This window comes from Pogona vitticeps, chromosome 6 (assembly GCF_051106095.1).
Source record: "Pogona vitticeps strain Pit_001003342236 chromosome 6, PviZW2.1, whole genome shotgun sequence".
NCBI classification, from domain to species: domain Eukaryota; kingdom Metazoa; phylum Chordata; class Lepidosauria; order Squamata; family Agamidae; genus Pogona; species Pogona vitticeps.
In genome coordinates, this window is record NC_135788.1 from 32,919,511 (window position 1) to 32,944,105 (window position 24,595).

Sequence of the window (24,595 nt, forward strand, 5' to 3'; positions counted from 1 at the left end):
ATGTGATTTAGTCCTCTAATAAGTGCACTGGAGGTTTGATCTATGGGTTTGAATGTATAGGTTGATAAAGTGCATTGTGCTCTTAATGAATATTGGCTAGAACAGGGCATACTTGCTTTGATAAATATTATATTTTGTCAGGTCATTATAATACAATGTTATTACTGGTTTTAGATTATTCAGATCATCTTTTATCCCCTTGAAAAAATGTTTCACTTGAAATACATCAACAATAAAGAAGTGAATGGGGTTTTTAATTGTATGTTAGCAGTACAACATTTTTTGTTTGTTTTAATTTCATCTGCTACTTTCCTTCTTTCTGGTCTATGGAAGATTTTGGGTTCAAAAAATGCCAAGTAGAAGGGGTGGCATTTGGCTGCTGATATAAAAGAAACATTTGGCAGCTAGGAGCCAATCTTGTGTCAAGGTTGCTGCTCTTCCAAGGCAGCCAAAGAATGCCAAAATTAATCCAGCAAAACCAAGTCATGTATGATGGCACAATGAATTCCTGGTAGCTTGTCAACATTTCAGTACCACTGCAGAGTGCCAGATTATTCCCTTTAGGGAGCCGTTGCAATGGATGCATTGGGAAGATGAATAAAACTAAGACAATATAATAATGCTTCCTTCCATCCATGAATTAAATTTAGTATCCTATATAATGCATATTTTTAAATGCATCAGCTAAATTATATAAATATGTATTGTGCCACTATATTTGCAGTAACTCTGACTTCCATTGATGTCAATATTTTAAAGACCATTTACACCTGCTCTAGCTTTTCTGTAATATATTTCTAAATCACTGAGAGGTAGAGTGGAAAGTATTATTCAATTAGAGGAGTGTAAGATGTACTGCTGTTTAAAATGGCTTTCTGGTCAAGATTTGATCTGGATATAATTTCAGCCAAAGCTTGTGAAAAAAAAAGTTCGTTCTTTGGACTAAAACACGCAGGCTAGTAAATCACAAGAGTAGGCCCACAGAAAGAATGGAACTTATGGAGGAGATTATTCAGGAAATTTCTACTTATTCAATGGGCATACTAGGCTAAGCAACAGGATTATAGCACTAGTATCCATTGACCACCTTGGTATGGGATTCTGAAATTTGTAATCCAACAAACTGTTTCCATTTAGATATTTCCAATACATTTTAAAATGATAAAATTATTGTCATAAATGAAAATTGTGCATTTCTTACACGCAGACGTTTCCTCACATGCCAAGTTTGTGTTTGCCAAATGGCTCCCTTGTGGTACCCATGGAGCTACTCCTAAATATACATAGGGAAAGGTTGGTGGTGTGGCATGCAGTAGCATTCTGGTCTGCTTATAGAAGATGCTCACAGCACTTTAAACCAGATACAGTAACATTTTTCATTGGATAGCAGAGATCATGATGAAATCCAGATGAGTAGTCAAGATTATAGAGCTCAAGAAAGTTACTTCTTTGGTCTACAATTCTTCCTGCCAACTTGTTCACCAACAAAGTTGGCTGGGTGTTTCTGGGACATGCAGATCAAATGTTAACTTTTCCAATTTGGGTTCAATAAAATATGGAATCTTTGACTCAAAAAAAAAAATCAGACCTGTGATGCAAAGCCCGTAGTAAATTTCAACCTGTAAAATAATGATGTATTATTACTGGGCTTGGTCCTGAAATCTAACTTTTAAAGTCAAACCTGCAAAGACGTTTTCTCTGCACCTCATAGCTTTATATTTGAACATCAGAAAAACAATGAACCCTCTTTCTGGCTATTTCTTTTAACAGTAACAAAAATTAAATATTTACGTTGACTGTGTTCCAGGCAGCTCCCACTATAATGATCATTTCATGCTGCCTACAGGCACACATTATGTGGAGAATCAAGCAGACTAGCAAAAATGCATAAACTGAAACCCAAGTTTCTATAATGGAGTTCTGTGGTGAAGCATAAATTCTCCAGATATGAAGTTCTAACCACCATACTCTCTTCTCGTGTCAGAAAGAGATTAGCAAGTGAGGGGGTGATAATCCTTTAGTGGTAAAGGCAAGCCTGGTCCTGTAGCACCACAGTGTATTCCAGAAAGGGGGGGGGTGTTAAAAAAAATATTGGACAGTCAAATGAAGCAACATGGAACACAATTCCAGAAACCACAAATCCGCACAAGGCTCAGCATCAGGTAGCTACGTATTGCCCTGAGCAGACGCCAGCTAACAGTCCTTGTAGACATGACCAAATATCAATGGGGTTGTTGGAGACAACTGTCTGTCCTCATATGGTTTTTACCTTTTGTATCCCTGGAAAACTTAACCCGACATCAAACCATCTCACAGCAGAAACGCAAATCCCTCAGCTTCTGGATGACTCCAAAGCCCACCTTGTTTGTAGGTTTTTGGTGATTCAAAAAGATTACTCATATACAAAATGCTGTTTCTCCTCATGACTCATGTAGCCACTTAGATTTTTAAGTTTTTAAGTACTTGCAAACAGTAGTGTTCAAAATCTCTCTGTGCCATTAAATGCAACCATTTCTTGAGAAAGAGCTGGACAACATGTGTGTCTTAAATGTTGTCAACCTGTAACTTCAATAATCTCTTTCTAGAGGCTAAACTGGCTAGGATTGTTGGTAATGGCAGCCCAACACCACTGGAAGGCCACATGTTTCCAACTCATAGCCTGAGTTGCTGTGTGTGTGTTTTTAACATCTCAGCACCGATTCCCCACCTGTATTCTGAAATTAGCTGGTTACTGTTAATTAGACCTAAAGGGAAATCTGTGATTAATCAGTCACACTGACAGCTTGCCTTCTTTTTTTAGATCTGTCCTATTTTATATTCACATAAGAAATTATGGCTGAAAGGAAAAGTCAACAGAGATTTCAAGGCTCATATGAATCACTTTATTCAGGATACTCAAGATTCATCCCCTTCTTCCGTTCCATTGGAGTCCCTCTCTCCTCAGAGAGTGCTGTTTATCTAATCTAGACTAGAGGATTTTTCTTCTCTCATTGCTTTCCTCACTCCAATCAATTTGCTCACCCCTGAGCTCATAAATTACTGAATGGGCTCAAATGCAATATGAAAACCATCCTGCATATTTAAACCCATCAGTTCTAGTGTGACTACCCTCAATGGTATATCTTAAACTTGTGGAGTGGACTCGTAATCCAGATAGGTGGGGTATAAATCAAATAAATAATAATAATACATAATAAAGATTTTTATAGACTCCATGGTATTATCAAGACTATGCACAGGCATCCTTCAGTCTTGAGAGACTATGGTAACATGCTCTGAATCGAGGAGTGTCCTCTCCAGAGCATGAAGCCCAGGTAAGGTAATATGGAGGATAGGCTGTTACCCAAGCAGCAGATCCCCCCTCTCCACATTGCTGAAATGGTCCAATGGAAAGGCAAGAGCCAATACAACTGGTTCCAGCAATGTCGCAGGAGTTGGCAGAACGACACATGCTGCCTTCGGGACTCCAGCTCCGGATTTTGCCTCGAGGTTAACTACTGAAGCCTTTTCCATGAGTGGATATAGCCACAAGGCAGTGGAGGTTTGAAATCGGAGTTTTCCTTCTCCTAGATGGGCTGCCTTCCATGGCTGACGAGCCCCACCTACCCAGCCTGATCTTTAATAGTGCAAAGGTATGATCTGATCCTTAAAACTTTCCTGACTACCCGGCTTATGCAAATCTCATTGGCTTTCCTATTTACCATATTAGGGCCAGATATAAAATTGAGAATTTCGCGCACCTAATGGCCTGGGACACGCTCTTTTAAATCAGGAAGTCCCACCCCTAGGCCCCACCCCAGGCCATGTGCTCAGGAGACAAAAAGAAAGCCCAGGAAAAGACTATAAACCTATGCATATTTAGGAGATAACACTCACAAGTCAGAATTCTGTTGGTTAGTTAAACCGCCGCACGTGCAGTGGCATGGGCTGCAGAAGCAAATTGCAGCTAATTAACAAGTCGCCACTTGCATTCCTTGCCACATGCCAGTTGCATGAGTTGGTGCATGAGAAGGAATGCAAGTGACAACCTGTCAATTAGTGCCACTTCAGCAAGGTAATTCACACTCCTGCACTTACATTGCTGCACTTCACTAGTGGGATTCTAGTCATCTTCCTGAAGATTTTAATTGTATTTTAATTGTATTTTAATTGTATTTTAATCATTTTATCTTTTATTGTATTGAACTTTAATTGTTGTGAGCCGCCCAGAGACCTCTGGGTAGATTGGGCGGCATGGAAATTAATTAATTAAATAAAATAAAATAAATAAAGAGTCTTTTGTGTAGGTAGAACTGGGGCCTAATGTTACATTTCATTATCTGGAACAGACATTCTCAAACTTATATTTTTGGCCATGACCAGAAACGTTAAGAAATATATATAGGCTGAATCAGGATTGTGCAGGTCGCATAACAAACTTTATAAGAACCGAGTATTTGCATTTGATCCCAATATTTTTGTATACCTCTGTATATTTATATATTTCGAAGTTTTATTTGTGGCTGATCTTTGACCGTAATAAAGTTTTATCTATCTACCTTATAAGCAGTGGTGGGATTCAAATAAATTAACAACAGGTTCTATGTCCTAATGATAAATAAATAAATAAATAAATAGATAGATAGATAGATAGATAGATAGATAGATAGATAGATAGATAGATAGATAGATAGATAGATAGATAGATAGATAGATAGATAGATAGATAGATAGATAGATAGATAGATAGATGCCCAGGACATTTAAAAAAAGGTACCACATAAGCAACAGTCTTATGTGGTACCTTTAACTTGAAAAAAATCATAGTAAAATGAGGACGGTTGGGTGTTTGACTGAAGCAGTCTCACCCCAAAACCTTTTCCCTCTGTGTCCCGCCCTCATGCCTTGTCAGTCACCCCCCCTCTCTGCCTTGAAGCCATGAGCTTTCCTCCAGTGACGTCAAGGACTCATCCTTTCCTCCCTTTCCCCCATTGACGCCTCTGCTCTTTCCAGGGCTTTATCTCTCGCACCCACACCCCACCTCAGACAGCTCAGTGTGGCACAGGAAGGGAGGCAGCTAATTGCGCCCCCCTCCCCCCGCTCATCGCTGGTCACCTGGCCCCTCCTCCTTCATTCATCTCAGGCCAGCAAACGGTTCTAAGAACCAATAGTACATTTAGGAATCGGTTCTATAGAATAGGTGCGAACCTGCTGAATCCCACCTCTGCTTATAAGGTAGTATGTGAAGAATTGTTTCCAGTCTGTGCCCCCCTTTAAATATGCCAGGGCCATTCATGGGGCCATATGCCCCCCCATTGAGAATGCTTGATCTGGAGAAGCTGCAGGCATGTAGAAAAGCACAGCTGTGATGACAACTACTCTGAGATTTTGACAGTTGTGGGAACAATATGTACCAATTCCCAAATCTATGTAGTGAAACATATAAATGTATTTTAAAATCATAACCAAGATATCAGAAAAAGAAACAATGCCAGTTTCAAAATCTGTACTCTGAAAATAAAAGTAATATGAGATGTAAGCTGGCTTTATAGATGTTAACTCAGTCTCCTGGTTCCAACAGAAGTTGCCTTTGAACTTGCAAAACCTGCCAAGAATTTAAGATACTGTGACTGGAATCTCTTAAATAGAAACAAAACATTGACGATGGATTTAACATGCTTCTGCTTGCTTAAGCTCTCACTGGTGGTACATTTGCCAGTTGGAACAAACTGTTTAATAATAAACATGAAGTTTTGACAGTTTTGTTCTCTACGTTGACAGGAAACATGTATATAAGGTCCAATCTGCAAGGTTCACTAAATATAATACTGTATATTAAATATATTATATTATATAGGTCATGGTGTGGAGGCCATTGCTATAAGATAAGTAGGATAATTTCTTTTATATTACACACACACTGCCCAGGACTTATACAAATATATGTAACGTACATATACTGTATATGAATGGCATTCGCTGTGTAAAGTACAGCATGTACACTTTGACAGAATTCTTTATTTGACCGCATTCTTGAAACAGCCACACATTTTTGTTCAGAAAAAATATATTAGTTTTCCTCATCATTTATATAAATAATCACAGAATTCCTCAACCAGTAACATTTTGGTTAAGCAAAGCAATATGATGCATAATAAGCTATTTTTCAAAGTTTCTGGTACACTGAATAAGCTTGTATTTACTGAAATTGAAATACACCTCCTTTTAGGATGATGGATGGGAAACAGACCATAAAAGTAACATGTTACAAGTAGCAGTATTATTAACTATAATGCATTACTTTTGGAATAATGATGTAATCAAGATTTTTTAATTTTTAAAAGCAATATAATCTAACAATAATATTGTTACTTTTTTGCATATATTTATTAATACTTACCTTACATTCTAAAACATTTGATGTAGGGCAATTTTTGTAGTTTTAAGTGTATTTTTTAAATACACCCCCACACCCCCACACACAAACACAGTATTTAAAGTAACTGAAAAGCAATTAGTTAGAAATGAGACAAGGAAGTTTTGGTGATCATCTTAAAAATTCCATATGCTGCTCTCAAACGCACCCTTGGGATCTCTTTCATCATGGGAGAGCCACTGGAACTGTGGGACAGGAGGGGGGTCCTTAATTTCTCCGAATTGCCTTTGTGGTAAAGACACCTCATCAGCAGCGATTTTTGGAAATTAAATACTTCCAACAATCCCATGGCTCTCAACAGTGAAAGAAAATCCCATTGGAGCACTAGGACCTTTGGGAGGGAATCTGAAATTTTTAATTTCCAGAAGAACAATGTGGCTGATGTCATCAACCCTACCTAAATTATACTACTGGATTTCTATGAACGATTTCCTGAGTAAACCCCACTGGTCCTAGTAAGACTTACTTTAGAGTCAATATGTAGAGAGAAGCATGGACCTGGTGTCATTCCTGTTTTATTTTATTCCAGATTCCGCCTCCTATTCTGCAATGTGGGTTCTGGAAGAAGGTCCTGAGATTTTATCTTCTTAAATTTTTTGTAACAGAAGGACTTTTACAAATGTCAGCCTAAGATACTTTTCTTCATATCTTCTCCACAGATGGTTCCATTTCTATGACTTCTCTCCTTTGTAAGAATATGTCCAATTATAAAATGTAGCTATATATTTTCACAGCTGTTGGTAACTGAGAAAGACAATGTAAAACGCCCCCATAGCCATACCTACACATTTGATGCTGGGAATTTCATAATAGGTTTTATTAATTACACAGTCAATAATTATATGAAATGCAGTTTCCTCAGTGGCTGAATTGTACACTCCTACATCCTTGCTCTTGAAAGTCCCCTGGACTGCAAGGAGAACAAACCTATCCATTCTAAAGGAAATCAACCCTGAGTGCTCACTGGAAGGACAGATCCTGAAGCTGAGGCTCCAGTACTTTGGCCATCTCATGAGAAGAGAAAACACCCTGGAAAAGACCCTGATGTTGGGAAAGTGTGAGGGCAAGAGGAGAAGGGGACAACAGAGGATGAGATGGTTGGACAGTGTCTGCGAAGCAACCAACATGAATTTGACAGAACTCCAGGAGGCAGTGGAAGACTGGTCCATGGGGTCACAATGAGTTGGACACGGCTAAACGACTAAACAACAACAACAACATCCTTGTTTAGTTCTAACACTCTTGGGCCAAAAAACCATAGAATTTGGGGTTGGGGGTTACCCTTCTCTTCCTGTTCTTGGCTTAGGCATGGGCAAAATTGCTTAATCCATAGTTATATCTGAATCAGGGAAATGGTGTTTAATGCTTGCATACTATGATGTAAAGCCATCATGAGCAATCGTGGTCAGATACAATGGGAACCTGGCTTAAGCAAGCCACAATCTTAGCATCAAATGCAGGAACAGGAAGTAGACATTCCTGGATGAAATAGGCAACCAAAATGCTTATTCTTAGTCCGGACTGTTTGGCCTCATATTCTTATGCATGAATTTGAGTTTAGAAACAGGGAGTGTCTTCCCCAAAATGAGATCTTACTTTAAATACAACCGTTAAACCTTATGAGTGACACATTTTTAGCAAGACTCCTTCCCACTACTGAGATTTCTGATGAGAACATGATGAGACTGTCAAAGCACAAAGCAGTTGAATTTAGAGTCTATTTAATTCTCTCCAGACTCTCTCTTTAGAGAAGTCAATAAAAAAACAGGCAATTCAGGTTATTCCCTAATGGCATTAAACTTGTTGGATAAGAATAAGGAACCCGACAGAAAGTGACCCTGTTGACGCACTTTTGTGATTATTCTGTCTTTGCACCGATCCTTTGCAATGATTTACCTTTGCTAAATTCTACCTTTGACTATTAAATCCAAAACAAATCAGCATTTGACAATCTGATATTTGTCTGGCCAGAAACATCAGTGAGTAAATTTTACTTCCCGGTGCATATACGGCAGTATACATTCGTTCAGTTAACACAAAAATGTGAGGTAGTGTTGTGTAGTGGGTAGAATGACAGACTAGGACTCAGGAGACCTGACTCTGAATCCTCCTTGGCCATGGAGACTCATGGGTGGGTGGTTCAGGATGGTAGAACCACTCCTTAAATGTCTCACACACCTTATGATAGCTGTAGATTGGCTGCGAGTTGATGGCACATAACAACTATAGACAAATACTAAGTTGTGTAAGCAAATCAGGTAGACTTAAATCAGTTTATTTTAATTAGTTATTTATTTGATTTTTTTATACCATCCATTTGGCTGCCAAGCCCACTCTCGGTGGTTTACCTTAAACAAATTGTGGGCTCGATCACACGTGCCAAAAGAACCCCAATTATACCAATTGTGCCATTATTTAGATAATTTCAATTTTTTCCGTTCACAGCTAACATTGATTCATTTGTTTCACCAATCAGTTTATTTCCTCCTCACTGGCAAAGTTGTTTTAAAATGTACTGATCACGTATTGATGGAATTCATTTCAATTCTGTATATCAGGATACAGCTGTTGATTTATTTCCTTTTTGAAGGGGTTAGGTTTTGGGGCATTTTCGGCACTTCATGGCTGCTGCACTTGTGCACTTTTTAAAAAATTACAGGTGTGTCTGAAAATTGTTTGTTGTAGCAACAGCAGCCACAACAACAACAACAACAACAACAACAACAACAACAACAACAACAACAACAACAACAACAACAACAACAACACAGGAATACATTGCTCAAAAGGAGAAAGCATGACCCTCTTCCCTTGCAAGTAGGAAAGAGGGCATGAGTCAAGAAAGGGCCATTCCCTGCTTGGGATTATTTGAGTGGGGAAAAGAAAGAGGTGTTGGTATTCATCAATATATCAATAAGGTTTTTTTAAATTAAAGGGTGGGTGTGGCCTGCATTGCCCCACCATCACCATAGTAAAAGAATCTATTAAAAATACCTGTCCAATGTAGTCTGCCAAAATGGTTCAAATAGCTGGGAATGAAATGATTCTTTTCACAACAACATGAACGTACCTATCGACATATAAACACGAGATGAATACATTTTAAAATGCATTGATTCCAAAGAGGGGTGAAAATAAAACAATTATTTTGTCACATGTGATTGAGCTCTGAGTCAAGAAGTACTTGTGGGAAAACCTCAATGCTCTATCACAGTCTCCCATAATCTTCCAATCTCCATGGCAATTGACAGTGTTGACTAAGGATGGCTGAATATGTAGACAAACATATCTAGCCTCCACTAGGGTTGGGAAAGGCTGACCTGCCTTGTCTCCTGAAACATGAACCACAGAAAATGTAGTGGCAAATCTAATAACCAGTGATCCAAAAACTTCTATTGACTCCCTTAAAATCTGTCTGTGTTTGATTACTCCAACATGTATAGCACAACACAGAGCAAGTAAAAAAAAGAACTGTGTAAATGGCAACTACACAGGACATTTCTGCACTTATAGCGGTGTAAGAATAATATATACCTTTGGAAGTATCTAGTGGTATCAAAATGCCAGCCCTTGCAGCAAACAATGTGTTTTTGGTTGCTACTGAAAGGGAATCAAATGGAAATAAAAAATCTGCTTTGGCCAAATTGCAAGCATTTAGCCTTCAGAAGCTATAATTGTATAAGCTGTTGTACGGCAGTTCCCATCTCACTTGGCAGCTTTCCTCACAGTTCCAGAAAAACAATTCTGCACCTCTCTCCATGTAGTCTGCTTACCACTTGGATCAGCACAACCATGAAGAATAAAACTGGGCCAAAGAGTATGCTGCCAGAGTCTCAGAAAAGCAATTCTAGATCTGTGTTCTAGCTCTACAGAGAGCAAAACTGGCAAAAGTAAATGGAGATGGAACTCCAGTAAACTGGGAATAATAGATGAGCCCATAACCCTATGCTGGGAGTGAGGGAGAAGATGCCACAATGTGACCAGGAAGGAAAAATATAACCATACGTGGCTATATATACAGAAGGAGCTGGTTGTTCCACAGCCAGAGAGTAAACACATGAAAGTAACAATGTCCACAGACATTGGGGAGGATTATTTATGATTCTGCCATTGTGGACTCTGCATCCCTTTGTTGCCAAGGACTGTACCATATTTCAGGAAGAAACATGGACCAGTAACAAAGTTATTTGACACAGGGCTCCAAATACCCATTTAACCCTCCTCAAGCACATCATTACGTAATACACAGTGAAATGGCATCCCTGGTTTTCTTACAGCAGCTATATATACCCATGATAAATGTCTTGATTTAATTGACTTTCTCAAGAACAATACTACCAGTTATATGGAACCGTAGTGTATTTTTGCTGGTCATCTCTTATTTCATGAGAGCTACACTTCCAAAACATTATTCTATAGTCTGTCACAAGGGTGCTTCAGTAAAGACAGCAATAGAAACATGCTGTGCCAGGTACAGAGGCAGGAGTAAAAGCAAGGTAAAACCAGCGGTGCTCAAAAAATAAATGACTTTTTTAATAAAAAAAATTAAGCTTATGAAAGCAGTCTGTAACACACATACTTTTCAAAGGAACACTAAGTCCTTAATTTCTTTGCCCTTCCAGCGTACGACTTATAAGGCAGCTTTCTATATTAGAAAACAACTTTTATTCTTTATCCACCTTGGAGAAAGCATTTGCCCGGAGAACCTCCATGCAGTTGACTAAAATCAGAGCACCGGTCAGTTCTCGCCATTGTTTGGTCACAGGGTTTTTCATTTTGTCCAATGCAGATTGTAGATCTTGCAACATATCTCTGTAGCTGTCACCATAGTGAGCTCCCCAGGTGTACAGAAAATCATATGCTGGTTTCCACATCATCTGCAGTTGAATATATATTAGATAAGAAATATTAAGATTCACAGGAATCCCAGCAGCATCTACAAAATTTTGGAAATGCCATAATATTTACAGATTTCATATCTTATCTGCATTTCTTCTCTAAAATGGGCTCCATTCACAAGAGTCTACTCTACAGTTTAGTTTTTGCATCTGGTCATCCACTCCACAAGTAATCTTTGTTTTACACAATACAGAATTAGTTCTTAGGGTCTGGAAATTTGTTCCTAGTAGGATGGTCAGTGTCCTAATTTAAAAGGTCAGTTCTCTATCTGAAAAATGCATTTTAGAGAACTTCTCTCAAAAGGATCATACACCTTCATAGATGGAATACAAGATATGTAACAGGCAGGTAGAGATGAAAGCAGAGGTCACTTATAAGTATCATAAAACAGGATCTTTTGATGAAATAATATAAAGAGCAACTTGCTAGTAGAACAAACAAGCAAGCAAGCAAGCAAACAAGCACCACACTATATGAGATTATAGGTTACACCATATGTGCAGCATGGGGATCACCTGAGGGAATCTGGAGCTATCTTCCTGCAGCACTGAACACAGACAGATGGCACAGATTTCTGCCAGGAGTGGCTAATCGACCATGAGCTCCAGAGTGATAGGAAGGGAGCACAGAGCCCGCAGCAGCAGCAGACGGTGAGTGGGTGGTCCGGCTTCGGGGGCTGGACCCTCGTTATGTCCACCCATGGAGGGGTATACAAATATGAATACCCCCATCTCTATCTGGGCTCCTTCCAGGTGGAGTGGGGATATGGGGCTGGACTTAGGTCCTTGGACCCACCACTCTTTTAGTCCTACATGTATTCAGACACACCGCCTGACTAGGGCTAAAGTGTGGATAACCTAGAAACTATCTTGATCAGGGGACAGAACACAGCTTCAAAATCTGGTATCTATCCTCCAGAATTTGTAGTGATCCTGACAGACAGGTGCAGAATGGCAATGAAAAAACTTTTGGAAATTGGGCGGGGGGGGGCAGACAAAATGACCAATTCAAGTTTCTTCCTTTTTGAAGCTGCAACAGCAGCAGTGTTAGTGGGGGCATCAGCCGGCGAAGGAAAATTATAAGAATAGCACAATGAAAACAGGCTGAATTTGGAAATGAAAATAAAAAATAAAATATTTCACCATATGAACATTTCCGTGTGCATTCATTTTCAAGACTGTACCTAGAAGAGTGATGTGAACAGCAAAGGAGCCAACAATACATTGTTTCAAGAAACTGTTCTAAAAAAAGGCTGTGCCTGTGGCTTCTATTTTTAAAAGAAATCAATCACAACACATTTAAAGTTCATCTTAAAAACCACAGGTGGAAAGCAAGATTAGCAACGACAGCACAAAGATGGAATGCCACCACAATCCATGACGGTAACGTAAAATTCAGACAGCTGGTGTAAAGCAGTGACCTTGAACCTGCTGCTCTTGAGCTTCCTGGATCAAATGTGCCCAGTTAAGCTTGGTTTGCAATAAAGATGGCTTCCTGGATGTCACTTTTGCAAACTCAGCCTACATGGTGAAAGTCAAACTGTGCTTGTGCCTTCTCATTGAATTTCCAAATAGGACTTGAGTAAGAGGAAACGAGACCAGTCTTACCGCTACTGGACTTAATGGAGCTAGAAGCAGCAAAATGGCCACAAAAAAAAAAAAAGGTAGCCCAATAGGGATGGGATAAGCAAACATGGTTTTCAAAGGCTAGCTTGAACATTCAGCAGCTCATGGTACAGCAGAAACCGGGCTCTTTATCCTTTCCCCAAGACCACATTCTTCTACATAGAATCGAGACAAATTGCCATTAGTGTACAAAAGAAGCTGCCCTTACAGCCCTACGTCTATACCCCAAGGCTCCAGCATAAGAAAAGGAAGAAGCCACTAAGGACATCTTTAAAGTTCAATGCTATTTCTCTGGTCCTAGGATCCTAAGGTTGGCTGTGCCAGCTCTTCTCAATGGAAGCTGAAGTGCCTGAAAAGTTACCCACTAGAAGGGCAATTCTCCTATTTTCTTTTATTTTAATGGTGTTATGGAGGGCTCTGAGGGAAACAGAAGAGAGCTTGGGAGGGCTGCATGATTCTCATCTCTGGTGCAACAGATCCTCATTTCCAGTGCAAGAGATTAGGAAAATCTGCCAAAATGGGATGGACGGGGCTCTTCCAACAAAACTGCCATGAGACTGAGTGGGTGCTGCTGCTGTTGTAGTAGTATGCCATCAAGACATTTCCCGCTTATAATCATAGGTGACCATGAGAAGTGAAGGAAACAAGAAACCCTGAATCTCAGCTAGAAAGGGTTGAATTCTAAATATGAAACAAAGTGGACTATCCTGCTCCCAAACAGTCTGGTCCCAAGGGCTAGGTCTGATGCACATATAGCAATAGGCCAAAAGAGTCCAGAATCACAACCAAGGAAGGAAGGCAGAGATATAGCAGCAGCAAAGCAGTCCTACAAGGTAAGATAGGTGCAGGAGACACAAAGCCAAAGTCCAGGAACAATCATCCATGGTCAAGCCAGTCTAGTAGTCACAGCAAAGAAACGGAGAATTTAAGAAGTGTTGTCCAGCCAGTCCTTCATGACATATACAGCCAAGGAGTCAACAATAAGTGTCAGGACAGAAGGAAGGAAAGACCTAGAGAAGTCTTTGCTGCATCCAAGGAGGGCTTCTAGTCAGACTTGCAGCTTCATCCTGTGGTGCTCTCCTTCAATGAGAGTTCATCTTGCCACCACCTCCACCTCAGACACAGAACTACCTCCATTTGAGGGTTCAACCTCCTGGACTCCCAAGGGTCTAGGTTGAGCACTAAGACACTCTCCTGAGGATTCTGCTTTCTCTGCCTCCAACGGTCCAGGATCTTTCCTGAGTCAGGTTGATGAACTGCCCATTCTAGACTGTCTTTGCTGCACGATTCCTCTAGCAGGGTTATGATGGAGGGAAACACATTGTACCATCACCAGAGTCCTGGATGATACGTTTTTTATGCTGAGGAACAAAAGGTAGCTTTTGGGAGGTTGCAAATAATTCATTTAATGTTTCACAGTGAGAATTTAATATCATTGTGGCCAGTGATACAGGGGTTCTAAGACAAATGACTCTGAATAAAAATGCCACCATCATCAAAATAAGAGACTATTATGCATTCTAATTCCTTTTGTGACAAATTATACTTTGTGCAGAATGCAAGGTTTCTCCTAAATTCTAATTTTCCTGCAGGGTTTGAAATCTGTCTTATTTTAAAGTAATTTTTGTCAATATTTACATGGCAGCCTCGTGACACCTCAGAGAACTGCATCAATAAATCTGAGCAGCTACAGGGCACTCTAAGCCACTGAATGGAACAACATAATGATTAGCTTTTTCTTTGGTCAAAGCACTGCGAAAATCAGTTTTTACAACAAATCCCTTTTGTAGACTCCAGTACTGCAAAAAAACATTTAAGATTGTCGTTGTTCTCATACTGAAAATATACCCTACACCTTCAAGACTATAATATCTTCAAGATGGCTTATACTCAACATGAAAAAGGAGCCAGAAAAAAAAATTGCTATGAAACATGTAACACACACAACATAGACCTCTCTTTGTGTATCAGGATTACATAGTTACAGCAGCTTGATACCACTTTAACTGTTATAGCCCTCACTGGTGACATCCTTGGATTTGTAGTTTGAAATTGTAGTTAGAATTCTCTGCTAAGAAGCAATAAAGCACTCCCCTGACATATATTAGTAGTGCTCAGTAGCACAGAATTCTAAGACTGCATCTGCAGTTTCTACTCAGTTATAGCAGTTTGATCCCAGTTTAACTGCCATGGCTTCATGCTATGCCATTGCAGGTTTATTGTTCGGTAAGATACTCAGAATCCTCTGTTACAGGAGATCTAGAGTTGCAGTTGCGTACAGTGAACAAGGAGAAATGAAAATCTGGAAATATAACAAGAGGAAAGAAAACTAGCCAGTTTTACAGATGTGTAAGGCTAAAGAAAGACATTTTGAAAGTCTCAGATAAACACCCTTGACTGGTTTTGGTCATTTTTCAAAAACCTGCACAACCTGTTTGAATTAAAGCAACATTTGGAGCAAAGAAACGTTATATACTCAGCACGCAACAGGATTCCTTCTTTCAAATCCCTCTTAAAGCTATTGCCAGTTTCCAGCCTAAAATTGTATTGCAACAACAGTGTAAGATCACGAAACCTCACCTCTGGAGGAACATCACCGTTTCTTCCCCAGTGTGGGGATTCATAAGCTTCGATCTGTTGCTTTGTGAGTCGGGCTAATTTTTCTGCCACTTCTCTCCAGCCTTTCCCAAGCTTTACAGCTGATGTGAAAATGACAGCATCTTGAGTAATGCGGGCTAGTAATCCTTGGCAATCCATCTTGAGAAGTGCCTGCAACCACAAGTTTGATCATGATGTTCCCAACAAAATAATTACTATGTGCTAGGTAACAATTTAGAAGATTAGTAGGCATGAAACATTCTTTGTTTCTGTAAGTTATCTAGCAAACAACTTCCTGGTGCCTTGTACTACTAAACAGCTTTCAGAAACAATTATTTTAGGCACCAATCCATCAGGGCTTCAACAAGCTAAATGTCTGTATTATATTAGCAATATTTTACTGCTATTTAAAAAATATGAAAGAAAATATATACAATTGCTGGATACCTACCCACAACATGAATGAATAAATGAATGAATGTACAAGTGGGTTATAAGGAAGCAAATATTAGTTAAATAAGGTGAAGAGATAAACAGATTTAACCTTAAGGTATTCAAGGTGACGAATCACAGACAATATACTCAAAGTCACAAAGTATTGTTGAGAAATGAAGAATTTATATCAGTTTTATTAAGAGCAGCATGAATCGTTAGAAAAGCCATATTCATCCATTCTCTATGAGAATTCTCATATTCATAACAACCAGACACTTGAAAAAGCACATTGGTTTTAGGGGTACAAGACCTCCATGAAGTTCAAAATCCATGTATAACTCTCAAGTCCCCCCAAACTTAACTACAAAGCATAAACAGTTGAGACAGGAGAGAGGGAGAAGGGCAGGCAGCTAAAGGACAGGAAAATATGCTATCAGGGGAGGGAAACAGAGGCACAATTTCTCCTCCCCACCACCCATGGAGCAGCACGCCACAATCATCTCTCGTAATCTGCATCAGCCTACTGGCATGCCCAACACCCTCCTCAGCTGGCAAAACTGTGTACTGTATAACCAACATCTTGCTGCTCAAATCTGTGCAATTCGGGGGGGGGGGGGGGAAGTGTAGTTCACAAACTCCAGTCCTCTTCAGGAGTTACCGAGTTGGATCTTTACAACGCAGGAGCAGAGAAGTGCTTAGTCCCTCTCTGTTCTCCCCTTTGCATCATTTTCCACTTGGAAAGTGACATGTTTCTAGAAGAGAGGTTCCTGCTTATGTGTAGGATCCCTGTGCAAGCATAAACCCTGATTCTCCTTTATATTTAATTCAGTGAAAACAAACCCATGTCTCTCTTTTGTACTGTAGGGCAAAAATACCATTTCTGAATCTCATGCCTGACCTCCATGAATAAGGAATAAGCAAGGCCACTCACAGAATACATAACACTCCCAGTACAAACAACATTAACATAAAAGTATTGTTAAGAAGCACACCAAGTGAAGACAAAATGAAAAATCCCTATTTAGAAAATACAATCTCCCCCAAGCTTTTGTTGTTTTGAGTTTGTTTCTGTTATCTCTCATCAAAAAGCCAGAACTGAAAAAGCGTCAAAACTAAGGAAGTTTTCCAGCTTCACTGCCATGATGCCAACACGAGATACTGTTCCAAAAATAAAAAGAGTGTTCTACATTTGTGTTGTCCATTGCTTTTGTCTACCTTGTCACTGTCACAAGTTGTTTTCCCTTGTTAAGATTATCAGTCAAATACACCAGTACAGCCTCATTCAATTTTGTCTCTCTGTAGCTCTTATAGATGAGGGTGGGGAATATGTAGCCCTCCAGATGATCTTGGATTATAAAGCCCATCATTCCTGATCACTGGCTATACCAACTGGGACCAGGGGCTGGAATACAGCATTATCACAGGACTCTCTCACCTGGGAATAATGTAACCCAACTGAAGGGGTATGAGAACGCCAGTCGATTCAATGGAATATCCATCACCAGGGCAGAAATACATAACTTTAAAAATGTGATACCTACCACAGAAATATAGGATTCTTGAACCAGCAGAACACTCTAGGAGAAATCATGGGTTGATGCAAAACAAATGTCAAAGAGTCGTTTGCATAACAATGCACATGCTGGACCTAAAATCAGACAGCTTCTCAGAATGTCTAGCTCAGCCTCGTGTGACCTCCCGACAGGTCCTCCAACCACCCCAGCATACAGTGCAGAGGTGTTACACATAGCTGCAGTTACGGATCACAGACAGTGATATTCATTAATTATGCATTCACGCTTTTAAAGTCTTTCAGTCTTTGCTTTCAAATTTGGTGGGTTTTTTTTTTTTTCGTCCATCAGAAAAAAGTAGATTTTTTTAAAAGGAGCTTTACCAAGAAAGGCACCTGAATAATGAGGCCAAATATAAAGCTCTAGAGAAAGGGAAGCTCAGAATGAGAGATACAACTTTTACCTGCAAGACCAGGTTTTGAGTTAGAACTGCGAAGAATTAATGAGAAGCTCTTAGGTGATAATGAATGACAAAAACCATTGTTAGGCAATTTTTTGTCCTTTGGGTAACTCGCTAATGAGTTGTGCAACACAAAAAAACAAGAAAAGGTTGCTGAGGTTTATGGTCTAAATTTATAACCCTGAGGCACTTTTGTCCTCTTTGCTTCCATTTCAGTCATTAGAAAAGCATTTCATTATTTTGGACCGTTCCATAATATCCTGTGTTCCACACATACATTCAGTAAATTCAGCCTGGCTTCAGCATCATCTATCTATCTATCTATCTATCTATCTATCTATCTATCTATCTATCTATCTATCTATCTATCTATCTATCTATCTATCTATCTATCTATCTATCTATCTATCTATCTATATATATATATATATATATATATATATATAGGTGGAATATATATATATATAGGTGGAATACCAATACCAATAGAACTATTTCAAGCCATAGAGGCTGAATATGTTAAAATCCTAAAAAGAATATGCTAGCAAATGCAGAAAACAAAACAATGGTCCACAGACTGGAACCATTCAATGTCCATTCTAGTTCCCATCAAAGGATATGCCAAAGAGTGCAGTACCTATAGGGACATTGCTTTAACTTCCCATGCAAACAAAGTGATGCTAAAGATATTGCAACAAAGGCTTTTGCCTTACATGGAACAAGACATGCCTGATATTCAAGCTGGATTCCAAAAAGGAAGAAGCACTTGACATCATATTGCAAATATCTAATGGTTACTGGAGCACACTAATTTTTTTTCAGAAGATTAGTCTATGCTTTATAGACTATAGCAAAGCCTTTGACTGTGTGAGAAACTATGGGTTGTTTTGGAAGAAATGGGTGTGTGCCTCAGCATTTGATTGTCCTGATGAATAATCTGCATTGTGGACAAGAAACTACTGTTAGGACAGAATATTGAGAGACAGAATGGTTTCCCATAGGCAAAGGTGTCAGATAGCATGCATTTTATCCCCTTATTTCATCAATCTGTATGCAGAACACATCATATGGAAAGCCAGTCTATATTTAGGAGAAAGAGGAGTGAAAAAAAAGAGGAAGAAACACCAATATTTTAAGATGGATAGATGACACCATCTTACTAGTGGAAAGCAGCAATGACTTGAAATGACTTTTAGTGAAAGTAAAAGAAGGAAGTTCCAAAGCAGCACTGTAGTTAAACATTAAGAAGACAAAAATCATGACTACAGAAGAACTACAAAACTTTGATGTTAAGAATTAAGACAGTGAAATAATGAAAGATTTTGTATACATTGGTTCAATCACCAATCTAAAAGGGAGACTGCAGCCAAAAAATCAGAAGACGACTGCAACTTGGAAGGGCAGCAATGAAGGAATTTCAAAAGATCATCAAGGGTAAGGCTATATCACTAGAGACCAAGATCATCCACACTATTGTGTATTTCTAATCACCATGCATAAGTATGAAAATTGGATAGTATAGAAAGTTGACAAGAAAAAAATTATTTGTTTGAAATATGGTGCTGGAGGACAACTTAATGGATACCCTGGACTGCCAGGAAGAAGAAGGGGGGGTGTCCTAGAGCAAGTCGAGCTTGAATTACTTCTGGAGGCAAAATGCTGAAGCTGAGGCTGTACTACTTTGGGCACATCATGAGAAGGCAGAATTCTCTGGAAAAGACAATAATGCTGGAAAAGGTTGAAGGCAGCAGGAAAAGAGGAAGACCAAATAGATTGATCAGCTCTTTAAAGGAAGTCACAGACTTGAGTTTACAAGAGCTGAGTCCCTTCTAATTGAGGACACGACATTTTGGAGATTGCTCATTCACCGGGCTGCCATAAGTCAGAAGTGACTTGAATGTGCATATCAACAACAACAGGCACAAGAAATCTACAGCTACAGAAGCTGGCTGGTGATGTTACTGGACTGCAGGAATGCAGATACTTATGGAGTGATAATGAAATCTTAAAAGTTCAGAGAAAATCCCACTTATGAGTAACATTTGGGGAAGAAACATTGAGTTAAAGTCATTTTCAGACACAATAACCAAGCAGAAAAGCCTGAGAGAAGCCCATAGTGTGGAGATAACTTTAAAATGAATTGAGAAGAGTTAACACATTTTTCCATTTATAAGATGATACTTTTGTCTAAAATCTTTTGACTAAAAATCGAGGGTTGTCTTATATACGGAAAGAAGCTGAGGAGAGAACAAAATGGCCCATACCTTGCCTCTGCAAACAGGCTGCCTCAAATCACAAGGCTTAGCTTCCTACAGTCAGGAGACTTAGCTTCCTCCAATCACGAGCCTTATGTAACTGACATCAGCTGATGCCGAACAAACCAATTCCAACACACCTCATTGGCAGTGCTCAGGTGCAACAGGGGCTCGTAATGTCCAAGAGTTTTGAACCCAGAGGCTGAATAAAGATAAAGTGTGATGCATAATATGACAGTACTGGTATGTAAATGTTACCTAATTACTAAATAAGTATGTGTTCTGTTTTATGTTTAAAATATTGGTTTCTTAATTTTGGGTTAGAAAAGTGGGGGGCGTCTTATACATGGGGCGTCTTATACAGTCGTGCCCCGCTTTACGATTGCCCTGCATCACGATGTTTTTGCGATTGGAAAACGATGATCTGAACAGGCTTGTTTTGCTTTGCGATGATCGGTTCCCTGCTTCGGGAACCGATTCTTCGCAAAACGATTTTTGGACAGCTGATTAGCGGTTTCAAAATGGCACCGGGTAAATAAAATGGCTCCCCGCTGTTTTCTGGGATGGAATCCTCGCTGCACAGGCACCGAAAATGGCCGCCCTATGGAGGATCTTCGCTGGATGGTGAGTTTCCAGCCCACTGGAACACATTGAAGGGGTTTCAATGCGTTTCAATGGGCTTTTTATTTTCGCATTACGACGTTTTCGTTCTACAGCGATTTCGCTGGAACGAATTGTCGTAATGCGAGGCACCACTGTATATGGTATGTACACACGGAGTGAGAAAATGAGAGTCCAGCTAGTAAGCATTAGCCAGGAACAGTACTAGCAAAAGTCAGCATTGTCCTTAATGCTGACCAAGGGAATTCACTGTCATCTTGCAAGTACTCCATATCTATTTACTTCCATTCAAGACTTTGAGGAGGTACAGAGCAAAAGATACCTAAGAACATATAAATTTATCAGTCATTATGTTTGCCAGAATCTTTTTTTTTTTTTGCCCCAATTTGCACATCATTTAAAAAATATTGAATATTTTTACATCTCTTTCTATTGGAACAACTTGCTCATGATCTAAACAACTCTGTAAATACAGATGCAGATAAATACAGGAGAATCACATACAGAGTCAGAACCTTCTTCAAAGATTCTACTGCAGCTGCTACTCGCATGGTTAACAAGGCAAGCTTCCCATTTTAAAAATAGCTGTTTTTGGCATTGAAATACAGAAGAGCCATGATCATGACAGATTTTCTAAAATAATGACTATCAATTTGAACCTCATGTGAAGTAATGCAGCCCAACCAATTAATACTTACAACAGAAAGCACATACAGGAAACGTCTTGCATTCTTGTTAGCGTGGCAAACTTCCTTGAGTTTCTTGACAACATATGCTACTTTTTCTGATTCCTCCTCAGCTTGTAACTCACTCAGACCATCCAGTGACACATTTGAAAGCCGAAGGGCATCAGCCAAAGCTTTCCAGTCGTAAATGCCCTCTGACACTGTGGACAAGATTGCTGAATAGATATAAGTCAGTTTTTTAAAAGGTAATGCAATTTGTTCCACAAGGCCATTGGTTGAGATTGTATTGTCCTCAGTATCCATTACTTGGTCTTTAGTTATGATTTTGATATTTTTGCAGTGTACAAGGCCGACTTTTCTTCTGAGTACTCCTACGTACCACTCTTTTACTTTAGTCTGCCCAATGGCTTTGATCTTGTCTTCACCAAGAAGTGCTATCGTATCACCTTTAAAGTATTCAAGCAAATAATCAATTTTACTTTGACGTAACACTGTTTTCAAAGCCACCCCATAGTTGGTAACATGTAAATCCCTCTCTTGAAATGTGGGATATTTTCTGGCTGGCACTGACAACAATGGTGCCAATTTTCTCTCCTTGTGTTTTTCTAATTGGTTTGGCTGACTGAATATGCCAGTTAATGGCTTTGGGGCTGGTTGAGGAGTTGTAATATAGAACTGGCAGACCAAGTTGTTGTTTGGGACTTTGACCTGAACACGGAAAACAAAGACATGTATCTTTCTTGTACTGATGACTGAAAATTGGAAGTGCTGGTGAATCACTGGGCCACCTTCTTTCAACATTCCCTCCTTAATTTCTTTCCCTTGATCTTCTTCCTTCACTTCAAAATCTGGGTCGCAGGAGGTCACAAAAATATTTAAGTCTTGTGGCTTCTCAAGTACAAACGTGTGTTTCCCCCATAGCTGGAAAACAACTGGGGGCATACTCTTTCCACCCTTTTTAATGTCACACACTGTAAGCTTCTCTGGAACATACGTGTGGCCAAACAGGGCAAAAACAACAGTGAATGAAGGGTGGATGTGTTTGGGCCCATAAATTCCAACTGAAAGTTTTCTGTGAATATATTCCCAAGCACTTGCAGGAGAATTAACTGTATTTGTTTGCGCTACAATCACAATGTACATGAGGTGACTTAAGTCGGTCAGCTTTACCTGGATAGTATCTTTATAGAGGTAACAGCTGTGAACTTTTTGAAAGGGCCCTTCCTTATTTGAACCACACAGGCATGTGATTTCAGTCATTACCTGGCTAAAAGGGTCCTTCTTGACTTCAGCAGCAATTTTCATTTCTAGTAAAATGGCTTCTGTGGTATTGAGGTTACTTAATGTAAGTTTAATCAAGGGACTCACAGTGGTTGAAAACTCATGGTTCAGTGATGATGGAGAGTCAAGGATAGCCTGTAACCCAACCTCTTGGAATTCTCCAAAAGGCACATGTCCTTCAGGGAAATGAACAGCAATGTCTGAATCTGGAAGCTGTACTGAGCCACCTTCATGGTTCACTTTGCACACTATATGTGTCTCTATGGACTGCGTTTGTGCCCATCCTGGACTCTGATTTATTGCATTCAAATCCAAGAAAGATCGGGCTAGCTGCCTTTGATTTAACCATGCTGTCTTATAGGCTTCACGATCATTCTGAATTGATTCAATCTCTGGAGGTAGAATATGGTTGACTGGCCTTGTACTAGGCGGCTCAAAAGGCTCAAATGTCTTGGTACATACAATATCCAAAAGATCTGAAGCACTCCTAGATTTTGAAGATATCCTTGATGCTTTATGAAGAAAAAGATAATCAATATTTAATTCATCTCCAGATGAAGCAGCAGAGTCCCTGTCATTTGAATCTCTAAAAAATAAATAGGGATCTTCTTTTAAGATAGATACACGCTTGTTACTTTTCTCTTTGCTGCTTAACTGAGCAACATCGTCTAAAAATGGGTTGGATGCTGACAGTTCATTCCAAAATGGGTTTGTCTTAAACATACCAGGGACCACTTGCTTAAATTCTGCAGACCAGAGGGACTTCTCATCCATTTTATATTCCTTGTTACCTGTTTCAAAAAGAAATAGTGATAAGTATCCCTTCTATGCATATGTTCTGACTGTATAATGCATATTCCCAAATATGATTTCTGATGTCAGTTTGCCAGGAATAATGTGGAGGAAAAGACCCTGTACAGTGTATTTACATGTGCATCTATCGAGGGACTGAATGTAATGCATTCAATCATACATTTTCATCCCAGTTACATCCTCTTTTCTTAAGCCTATGGCTTCAGCTCCATGCTGGAAACTGACCATGACCATTTAAAGACAGTTAAACAAGTGTGACCAACCTAGGAAAAATAAATTTGCAAGTAAGAGGAGTTTGCTGACTCAGGCCTTTCTCTCACTTCCACTGTTCTCCTCACATGACGAGCAACATTTTGAAGAGGTGGGCCTCGTTAGTGCTTAAGAGATCACCACACACCCCAGAAAGCTGGAAAAATTAGCATTAAGGCTCTCCATAACACCAAAAGAGAGGGAAGAAAAATAATGTTGAATTGCCTAGGCTACAGACAGAAGAAATTCCTTTTTCATAAAGTTGTTCTCCATTTGAGGACAGAAATAAGCAAGGACAAGCAGGCCTGGGATACTTCTCCTCTTTCCCCTCACATGCTTCTTTCCCCTAGACCACTTTGGGTCCCCAGATATTCTTGGACTAAAACTCCCAGAAGCCTTCACCACTAGCTGTGCTGGCCAGGATTTCTGGGAGTTGTAGTCCAAGAACATCTGGGGACTCAAGGTGAGGAACCACTGCCCTAGACTAATAATAATTCAGTTATGGTAGTACTGTTTTTGTATAGGTTTTATTTTGGGCAGAATATGTTAATGTCCTTGAGATGCAACTGCATACTGTTACTCAGGCAAGGTAAGGCTACAGAACTATGTGCACTTTCCTGAGATTCAGCCCCCCTTGAACACAGTGGGATTTGCTACAAAATAGAACTGAGCTATTGGATTGCAATCCACATCTCTTCACCTGGAAGCAAATTGCATTAAACCCAGATTTACCTCTAACCAGATACT

At 39.5% G+C, this 24,595-nt stretch overlaps 1 protein-coding gene across 1 annotated transcript in view; it reads right to left on the reverse strand.

Annotated features, from left to right (window-relative positions):
• Positions 1-5,977: 5,977 nt before the first annotated feature.
• The window catches only part of MACC1 (MET transcriptional regulator MACC1), a 35,129-nt gene continuing 16,511 nt past the window's right edge, over positions 5,978-24,595 (reverse strand). Inside the window, exons 3-5 of the mRNA XM_020781304.3 lie at positions 21,518-23,577; positions 15,520-15,708; positions 5,978-11,292 (exon numbers count right to left, since the gene is read on the reverse strand). Of these exons, the coding sequence (XP_020636963.3) occupies positions 11,080-11,292; positions 15,520-15,708; positions 21,518-23,577 (2,462 nt within the window). The 3' untranslated portion in view covers positions 5,978-11,079. The remainder of the gene's footprint in view (positions 11,293-15,519; positions 15,709-21,517; positions 23,578-24,595) is intronic.